General features: G+C 53.2%; 3 protein-coding genes across 3 annotated transcripts; 2 read left to right on the forward strand and 1 right to left on the reverse strand.

The window, feature by feature from the left end:
• Positions 1 to 880: 880 nt before the first annotated feature.
• Triagg1_4961 (uncharacterized protein) lies at positions 881 to 1303 on the forward strand (the record flags this gene model as incomplete). Its single annotated transcript, XM_062899422.1, has 1 exon — positions 881 to 1303. One exon carries the CDS (start codon positions 881 to 883, stop codon positions 1301 to 1303), a length of 423 nt encoding a protein of 140 aa, XP_062756142.1.
• A 739-nt stretch (positions 1304 to 2042) lies between these two features.
• On the forward strand, positions 2043 to 3450 carry Triagg1_4962 (uncharacterized protein; the record flags this gene model as incomplete). The annotated part of the gene is made up of 2 exons (XM_062899423.1): positions 2043 to 2266; positions 2328 to 3450. 2 exons carry the CDS (start codon positions 2043 to 2045, stop codon positions 3448 to 3450), a joined length of 1347 nt encoding a protein of 448 aa, XP_062756143.1.
• A 3107-nt stretch (positions 3451 to 6557) lies between these two features.
• Triagg1_4963 (uncharacterized protein) lies at positions 6558 to 8097 on the reverse strand (the record flags this gene model as incomplete). Its single annotated transcript, XM_062899424.1, has 2 exons — positions 6558 to 6689; positions 6751 to 8097. The coding sequence occupies 2 exons, from the start codon at positions 8095 to 8097 to the stop codon at positions 6558 to 6560; spliced, it is 1479 nt and encodes a 492-aa protein (XP_062756144.1).
• Positions 8098 to 9714: the final 1617 nt, after the last annotated feature.

Below are 9714 nucleotides of genomic sequence, written 5' to 3' on the forward strand. Positions count from 1 at the left end.
CAATCCAAAAATACATCATTTGTATTTGATTGAAATTAGCCCCCAAAATGAATGTCAATGCTCGGGCTGATCACTGCCAGGGACTGCCGGTACCTGGAGCGACCAGACAGCCAAGCGTCAACAGGGAGGCACTTGCTGGTGGGCTAAAGTCACCCGGGGGTCACGTCACACACAAGAGAGAGAAACAAAGAGCACCAGCCGAAAGAAGACAACACAACACAACATAACCAATATTGGAACCTTGAGAAGAAAAAAATTCGCTTCATTCACACAAACGGGCAGCTAGAGCATCTAGGTAAAACACTCTACCAGCCTTGGCCCGGCGGTGGTGGGTGGACAGGCCTGATGAGCCTGACGGGTTTCTGCTCGCACAGCGCAGGTGAGGCGGAGGGGCGGTGGATCAGCAGCAATCCAGTGAGAGGTCGCTGAGGGCCAGGGAGCCTCCCAGCTTGCCAGCCCCTGGTCCCGATGCACCGCAGGCGGCTCCTACAAGTACAGTGGGCTGTTGTTTTGGGTTTTGGGCGGCCTTGGACACACGCCCCTCGAATCGGACAGGCACGAGTGCTACTAAGTAGTAAGAGTACTGGAGGGTACAAGGATTTGGCACGCGGCACACGTGCGCTACCGGGAGCAGCAAAGAGCAGCAAGGGCGCTAGCGGTGCCTTGCGGTGCCTTGCGAGCAGCTGCGGTACCTGCTTGTACCTCGAGGTCCCGTCGCTCTCAGCGCTGTGCCTGATGCGCGCAGTGGCTTTTGTAGCAGCTTCAGCGCTCCATTTCAGGCTCTGACACTGCTAACGCTGCACTCTAAACCGGTCGCTACTGTCATTGATGGCATCCGCTGAGACGTCGAGTCTGGCCTCTCTCAGACACGCCCCCCCCCATGCTGTTTTCGATCCATCATCTCCCATCCATCGCTTCACAAGCTGCTGAGAAGCTGTCCGGCATCCGTGTCACTTCCCCTCCCTCTGTGACGAACCTGGGGGCCCCTTTCATCAAGGCCTGCGGGAGGCTATTCAGAGCAGAGCGATTCATGCGTTTGCGCGGGCCAAATAAAACAAACGGCGCCTGCCCCTCCCGCCGTCCGACTCTTGTCTCGTTCTTTTTCCCTTCTGCCGTCCGTTTGCTTGCAGCTTCAACTTCCAGTCATATTCCGCCTTCCATATTTACACACGGGCTGCTCACAACTAAAGTCAACATCAATACATTCACCTCAACTTGCATCTCCTACTTCTCGCAAGACCCGCCCCAGTTCGCCGACGCCCGTCCGTCCGCTCTCCTCATCCATCGCAAAGTGTGCCTGTAAACGCACTGGAACGCCTCCGTCCCATTCGCCAATAAAGCCCGGAACCGCCCTCGGCAACCCCTGGTGTGCGCGCGTGGTGCGTGGGTGTATGCATCCTGTCTGCATTAACTTCTGGACCTACGGGCGCTTGTGCGTGTACACGGTACCAGCGTCTCAAAATTCCTCCAGCCCCAAATCGCCTGAGCTTTGGCTTACCGGGTCCTAAATACGAAGTACTCCGTACTTGCTCCCCGATCGCATTATATTCGGCCAAACCACATCTCGAATCGCCAGTCTCCTGAAACGCATTCGCCTTTCCCCCCCAACTTGGCCTTTTTCTCCCTCTCTCGCCAGCCTTTTTCAAGGTCCTCGTTGCTGCGCAGACAAGGCAGGGCGAGCCTCTAGCATTTCTTTTTTTTTTCTTCCTACAACCCAACCATCGACTTTGGGAAACACACGATCGAGTCGCTTTCTTTTTATTTTCTCTCTCTCTGTGCGCTAGCGACCCAGGGAAGAATCACGAAGCGCAACATTTTGGTGGAGGGGAAGTGCAATTTGGGCTCCGTTGGTTTCGGGGTAATCCAGGTTCCCGTTTTCGAATCTTTTTCTTCAGTCGCGCCGTGAACTGAACCAGACGATAATTGTCTCGAGCGACATTCGCACGCTCTGCGCCCGCGCCGTTTGCTGATCCAGCTCGGCTTCATCCAAATCATAGCCTCTTCGCATACGCATAATTCCATCTCTCGAAAATACCGTCATTATGAGCACAGCAATTGCCATGGCCCCTTCGCCGGCCCCTCATGAAAGGAGTACCTTTGCTACCGAACATTCTGCTCCTTCAACTTCTACGTCGCCACCTGCGCGAAACGCGGTGCCTTCACAGCCGAGGAGTCAACTCCCAAGCGCAACAACTACGGGCCAGCCGTCCAACACCGGCAGCCCGAAGTCTGATAATGCTACCACAAGCAAATCTTCTCCCAACGCGTAAGTTTCTGTCGTCCTGCACACTGACACTTGGCATCTGTCTTTTTTTTTTTCACTACAGCGAGACCAAAGTCCATCTTGCTGACAAATTCGGTTACTATTACAGATCTCGAAGAGATGCCAGCCAACCTAAGATTGTCGTTAAGAAAGAGCCAGTTTCGCCTGGTTTGCCCGCATCAAGGCCTCGGCCCAGACGCTTGGACTTGTCCAAGAACACTCTGGCTGGATCCAATCCCTCCTCAGCCCATCCAATGACGGCGCGCGACGGACTGGGAATCCAAGAAGTTGGCATCGCCTGTCTTTCCCCGGGCTTTATGACCCAGGATCCTGTGATGAAAGAACAACTTCAGCGAAGCATGACGGTTCGGGAGCAGCAACGAAGTCTCATCGAAGCAAGACTGCAGCTGCAGCAATCTGCCAAGGGAGATGGCCCATCTGAAAAGGACAAGGAATCGCCCTTCGCCGCCAAGACACCAGGCATGTCTCGTAGAAACAAGGCTCCCCCGGGGCTCTCAATTGTTGCGCCCTCACATCAACAGTTTGCAAACGAAAGAGTGATTCAATCCGCACCCCTTGGCCGCAGCTTCACTGGACAACATATGCCACCTTCAAGACAAGTGCATAACCAGGCTTCTAACCTTGGAAGTACTTCCCACATCCACCATGTTCACGCTCACCAGACCACAAACCGGTTGCCTCCCATTAGCGATGTCTTTGGCCAGAACCTCTCAGCCCATCCGGACAATGGACCACACACCTCGGCCCTTTACCCCAGTCACGCAGCCTCGCGGCCTCAGTTGTCCCCTGGTCTCCCTCCAGCTCACCAACCGCCAACGTCTGGTCGCTTGAGAGAGTACAAGTCCGCGGAAGAGGCCCAGCATGAATTGGCCGGTGGACGACCAGAGTTACTACCTAGACTCGTCCACTACGGCGGTCATCAACCTCCGACGCCCCCCTCTCCCGTTGCTGCCGGAAACCGCAACCCCGAGGCCCATCGAAGCACAAGCCGAAGGCGAACACGCGCCGAATATGAGGAAGGCAGCAGCCCTCCGCTGGGCTATGGCCCTGCCCCGACCCGACGTGGTCCCTTTGGCGCCGGCCGTGACAGCCCCGAAACACAGCGAGCCAAGAAGGAAGAATTCTTACAGCTGTGTGCCAGAGCCTGGGATCTGTTCCATTCATAAAGGATCAAGCCAATGCTCCTCAACCTGGGCGGATGTGCAACTCACCCATCAAAAGGCTCTGGCTGGCCACGTATTTAGCCGTTTAATGCTGGTGTTGTTTAAAGCTTTCCGCCCTGCAATGTGTACATGACAGGGCGAAGTGGGACAGGGCTTGGGTTTATGTCACGGTGAAACGATATCATTTCTCTCGGAGAAGCTCGTGAAGGAGGATTTCCTTTGTGCCTTCTTTCTCGTCCTCTGGATGGTTTTTATTTTCCTTGCACGTTTTCATCTGTCTATCGGTGCTTCTTGTTGGGAGGGCCAAATCCTCTCCCCGGCCTTCATTTATGAGGAGGGCTGGGGCTGGCAACTCGGAAGCTCAATCATTACGATGTCTCTTCACTTCATCCTTGATCTAGCTCGGCGAGCTGCAATGGAAGCTAAGCCACGTACAGAGAGGGAATTGGAAGGGTAGCCGTTCCCGCTTTGTGTGTTATACTTATTTCTACGATACATATCTACTTTTTTTTGGCAACCGGAGGGGAGGGAAAAGGACGTATCTAGCTGCCCATTTACACGCGCACACAGACAATTGGTGCGCGGCTCAGGGGCAATGAGGGATATGGAAAGGGGAAGGAGATGGGCTAATTTTGAAAGGGAATTCACCTGGCGTTGGATGTGTTGATATTTTTGGGGGAAACCTTGTCGACTCTGCATTTGGGAGGAAGTGATGAATCGATACACGAGACGCTTTGCAGTCTCTCCCTGTCATCGTCTTTTTTAATCTCCTCGATTCATTTTCGTCGTCGTTTTCATTTTTGCGGGCGTATCATGTGTGCTGGTTTAATGGGCGTTTGAAGTAGCTAGTTGTTTGCCAAAAGAGCATAGCAAAAGAGCACTTGGATGCTTGTAATTCAAATTTGCGTCGAGATACGCAAAGAGAGGGAGGGGAGAAGGAAATACAAAGCAGTTGTTTAAACTACCTTTACCTTGTGTGCGTTTTCCCTTTGTTTTACCTAGTTGCATAGTTCGGAATCGTTCTCGTGACTGGTGGGCTTCATCATTCCACACCACCTGACCTTTTCGAATGATTTTTAGCCCGTCAACTAAAATCACTTTCAGCTCGTTCGTTTCTAACTTTGCTGCCCGGGGGATGAGCAATTAAGAATGCGGAGAAGCTTTCTTCAAACTTGACTGCCTAATTGGAAGTTTGAGATGTGTATCTGGGGGGTGCCGTTTTTTTTTTGTCTAACGTTACCGGATCTTTGTTAGTGTTTGGGGAAGAGGGCATCACGAGCAGATTCTTTTTTTTTTGGTGCCCAAAGCTGAGTGTTTTTTGTTTGTTATCACGGCACTTGAAGCTATGATATCATTTTTAGGGGACCGTTCCGTTAGTCGGCATCTCTTCCAGATTGACATTTAGGGGTTTTTTTTTGTTCATGCCTGATATTCAGTAGCGGCGATGTATGCATGTACTTACTACCTTAGTAACTTATACTGCTGTTGTTGGGTTTTTTCCCATGTTATATGTAAAGATCAGCAGTTGGGTATCTGTAACATAAGCCGAGATCGACCGCAAGAGCCTGATCGTCGTGAAAAGAGGTGTATGAATACCACCTTAGATGTAGATGATCGCAATGAGATCCATATTTAAAAAACACTCACACGCCAGATAGGGGGGGGGGGGGGGAGGGGAGAAGAAGACCAAGGAAGAGGACCAAAAACAGTCGGTGAAGAGCGGGATATGGGGGCCGTTTGAGATGAAGATATCAGGCAAATAAAGTGTTGACGCTTGGGTAATGAGAATGAGAACCATCAGCCACGCACGTCATTTCTATCCATCTCTCTCATTCTTTTCTCCCTGATCATCTATCAAAGAAAAAGCGTTGGCGATGAGTTTCAAGCACGGGGGCTGGCTGGCTGTCTGGCTGTTGGTCATGACGAGAAACGCAAGGGGTCAGCAGGCAGAGGCCAAGAAACACCAGCTGAGAGCAAACAAGAGGTAATAAAACTGGCAAAGCAAAAGAAGAAGCAAGAGGGCAAGCACAAGAGATTTGATTTGGCATTTCACCTAGCCGCACTACGCGACAAAATAGCAAGCCGACATCGCAGACAAAAAAGTTCGCAGAGCATTCTCGCCCAAACAAAAAACCAACTACTCGAGAAACTCCCGCTTTCCGTTTGTTTCTTCTCCCTTTCTCTTGTTGTCCAAAAGAATTTTCAAAAAAATGAAGAAATGTCCAAATGCAGGCGGCCCGTGATCCACCCAACGTAACATAACGAGAGAGCCTCTCCCGTTCCCAAAATGCCCGACGCCAATCCAATCCAGCCCAGCCCAGCCCGTTTCCTTGTTCGCCTCGCATCCCTCTTGCTCCCGTATATTGTAGCTCATACGCCAAAGCCGCCACCCCTCTTTGTTGCTGTAAGAAAAAAAAGTTGTATAAGGGCGTAACAAAGCCCGCGTGCGCCAGACAAGAATAAGAAAAGGGAGGGTCTGGGGGCCTTTTTCCCGTTTGCCCACTGCTGACCCGTGGTCCAAACCAACAACACATGATCCGCCATACGCGGGGGAAGTACAGAGAATGTCTTTCTGGAATTTTTTTTCTTTTGCTGTACAGATCGCCTCTCGGCTAATTCGCCAAACGCCAAAGCTTGTTTGTGTGTATATAGAATGAAAAGCGGAATACAAGATGATATGGGGCGAGCCTCGTAATCCAAAATCGCCAAATGATTATAAAAAAAAATTGAAAAGTAGAAGTGAAAAAAGGGGTAAAAGCGAGTGTGCCGTCTCAGGCCTGCCATGTTACAAAACCATGACAGGCACACACAAACGCATTCGCCAGAGTTGAAGAGAAATGTAAAATGAAGAGAACAAGTATTCAGTTGCCAATTCCGAGGGGGTATTTTACCTTCGCCACATGAAGTCATTAAAAGTTGTTTTTTCTTTTCGTTGGGTCATGTTTCGTCATTCCATACTGTTTAGCTCTGCCTGCTGAAGGGGAGGGAAAATTAAGCGATGGGGTAGCATCCAGGGGAAGATGGAGTGAAGAAAAATCCCGGGGCCACAAGGTGCCATCGCTGCCAGGCAGAGCGTTCTGTCGTGTACTGCACGAGTCGTGGTTCTTCTTTCAGAGGCCTTCTTCACCGGCCTTGCAAAGTTTGATCTCACGAACCCACTCAGATTTGAGGACCTGAGCCGCCGTGAGACGACGTGTCGGATGAGGATCCAACACGGAGTAAATGACGTTGCGACAACGAGCCTATAATTGTGTCAATGGAAATTCGGGTTCAAAGGAAAAGCATTATAAGAGGCCACCATACCCTGTGTAATGACTCGATGGGGCCGTAGCCCTCTTCATCACGGCGACCCTCCAGGTAGCGGAAGTAAAACTCGTCGTCATCCTTCTTGGCGACGCGCCACAGGTGTCTTCCGGTGCGCATGGCCATGTAGATGACGCCGCAGGCCCAAACGTCGACGGCGCGGGCGTCGAATTCCTTGTCGGTGTACTCCTCGGGAGCGATGTAAGGGGCCGATCCGCAAAGACCAGAGACCATGTGGGCATCCGTCTCCCAGGCCATGCGGAAGCACTCGCCGTTGCCGAAATCGGTGATCTTGAGGGCGCCGCGCGTGGTGAGCAGCAGGTTCTCGGGCTTGAGGTCGCGGTGAGCAACGCCCATCTCGTGGAGGTACTCGACGCCCCTCATCATCTGCTTGAAGAAGCAGTCGGCCTCTTGAACCTCCAGCTTGCCGCTCGACAGGATGAGAGTGTACAGGTCGCCGCCAGAACAGAACTCCATGACCTCGCAGTAGTCGCCCTTGGCGTCCTTGAGCAGGTCGAGTGTGTGGATGACGTTGGGGTGGCGCAGGGAAGACGAGATGCAGAACTCGGCCGTAAGGCGCTTGCTATACTTCTTCTCCGACTCGTCAGGTCGTCGGCGGAACTCCTTGACTGCGAACAGCTTCTCGCCGCTGCTGCCAACCTTTTTGTGGGATATCCTGACGATGCCAAAGGCGCCTCGGCCGACGATTTCTTGGCACTTGCCGTACTTCTCCACCAGGGTCGAGGTGGCGTGAGGCCCGCCCTTCTTGTCGACGGCCTCTTCCTTCTCTTGACGAAGCGAATCGACCCAGTTGGAGACGAGCGAAAGGTCGTTCTCTGGCGGGGGCTCTTGTTTCTTTCCGATGATGCTCCGCCACATGTCGGACAGCTTCTCCTGTCTTCGGCTAGATCTCAGGAAGTGCTCATGTCCGCCCTGGGCGTCGGTGATGGCGGTGAAGCGACTTGACGTTTCCTTGGGCTTGACGGGCTCTTTCGGTTTGGCGGCCGGGAGCTTTTCGGCGGGCTTTTCTATTGATTCTTTCCGCGGCACTGGAGTGGAAGCACCGCTGACCGAGGGACCACGGGAGCGAGAGCCCGACTCGCCGCCATTGACGGCGACCTTTGTGACGTCCTTGGTGGAGAACATGCGAGAAAGACGATCCTTGACCGAGGCCTTCTCGGTGGGAGGCTTCAGCTGAGTCTCGCTTGGCGAGGGGGAGAGCCTCTCGGATCCGTTCTGCGAGGCCAGGGTAGGCGACCTCTTTCCCCCCTCATGCGACGACTTGATGGACGAAGGTTTTGAGCTTTGAGCGGAGCTCGGTTTTGACTCGTTTGGAGCGGACGGCATGTTGGACAGCTTGGAAAGCGCCTAGCCGTAAGTGTGAGGGTATCGACGAGGTGGTATTCGGTCGAGGGTGCAGGCCAGTCGAAGCGTTTATAGGCGAGCGAGTAGCGAAACAGACGTTGCTTGATCCGGTGGCAAAAGACCGGGATGCTGGACGGAAGCTTGGTGGTGTATGGAGGGAGCCTGGAGGATTGCGTCGGCGGCGGAAGCTGGTTCCGGAGCAGGTAAAAAAGACGATGGTGACGATCTTGTGCGGCAAAAGCTAATGCGAGGCAAAGAGAGCCGTATAAGTAGGGGAAAATGAAGGGCGATCAAGCTCGACGAGAGTTCGCTGTCGGATCTGCGCCCGGGCTCTAGGGTAGCGATTGCTGTGACGCAACAAAATCCGAGGGCGTCGGTCGCTGTGCCTAGGCGGCGCTTGGAGCAGGGAAATCGAGGAGGGGTGTTTGCAGCGTCAGATCGAGACTGGGCAAACGCACAGGCGACACATGCAATTGCGTGGGGGGCGGTTTTTTTGAGACGGAGGACAAACGCCTAAAGGCGGCAGATGCCCAGCAGGGATGAGGGTGTCGTAGGGCCAGCAAACCGGGGCGTTGCTTTGGACGGACTTGATATGTGTGTTTTTGGAGGGCTGTTTTGTTGATGGGAAGTTCCGAGTCGAGAGTTTTTGGCTCCAATGGCAGCAGAAAAAGGCACGAAAAAAGACACGAAGAAAAAAAGCCACCGGGCTGAGTTGTCCCAGTAAAAGAAAAAGTGTGGTGGCAGTGGCGTGCGGTATAAGTGCAAAAGGGCCCGTCAACTAGAGGGGTGGAGCTGGGCGCCTCGAAGTGCCTATAACCAGAACACACAGACACTAAAGTTCACACACACGCCCTGTTGGGGAAAAAAATTGACAGCAATAGTCGCAGCTGGCCGAGACGAAGACGGACGGTGGTCCAGCTCAGACGCCGGCGAGTGGAGGCTGAAGACGATTGCGAGGTGTGAGGTGAGAGGGCCAATGCAGAGGAGGAGGAGGAGACGAGGGGGGGAGATGCGAGGATAAAAGCAAAAAAGAAAAGGAAAAAGAGAAGAAGAAAAGATTAAAGAAGACGACTTTGACAATGCCAGTCAGATGGAACAAGACAAGAGAATAAAGACAAAAGGGGGCAAGGGGAGGAGGCAAGAGGCGAGCGAGAGGGAATAAATGGCAAGGGAAAAAAGCAGGATATGATTGCAGCCATTAGTGAGGGCGGACTTGGACGAAGTCCCTTCCATTAGGTCAAACTCGTAGGGTCGAGGTGGGGACTGTACCTACCTGTATTGTGCATTTGCAGCGCGCAGCAACCTGGAGAGGTACGAATTAGGTACATGCAGTACTTGCAGAGCAGCGCTCCACGGTACAGTACTCGTACCTTGTGCGGGCATGGCGAGTACCGGTACAGGAGGCGTACGGAGTATTACGGAGGGCAGGGAAGTGGTTTGGGGCGGGTTGGCAGCCCGGGCGCGACCACTGGGGGGGCTGCACACGCGCCTGTAGCGGCACCCGTAGGGAGTAGCTGCAACGGGGAGTTGAGTCCTGTCCTGTGCGAGTACCTACCTAGACCAAGACGGCGTACCCGCAGAGGCTATCCATGTACCGGC

Source organism: Trichoderma aggressivum (genome assembly GCF_033847375.1).
Source record: "Trichoderma aggressivum f. europaeum strain CBS 100526 chromosome Unknown scaffold_016, whole genome shotgun sequence".
Lineage (NCBI taxonomy): Eukaryota > Fungi > Ascomycota > Sordariomycetes > Hypocreales > Hypocreaceae > Trichoderma > Trichoderma aggressivum.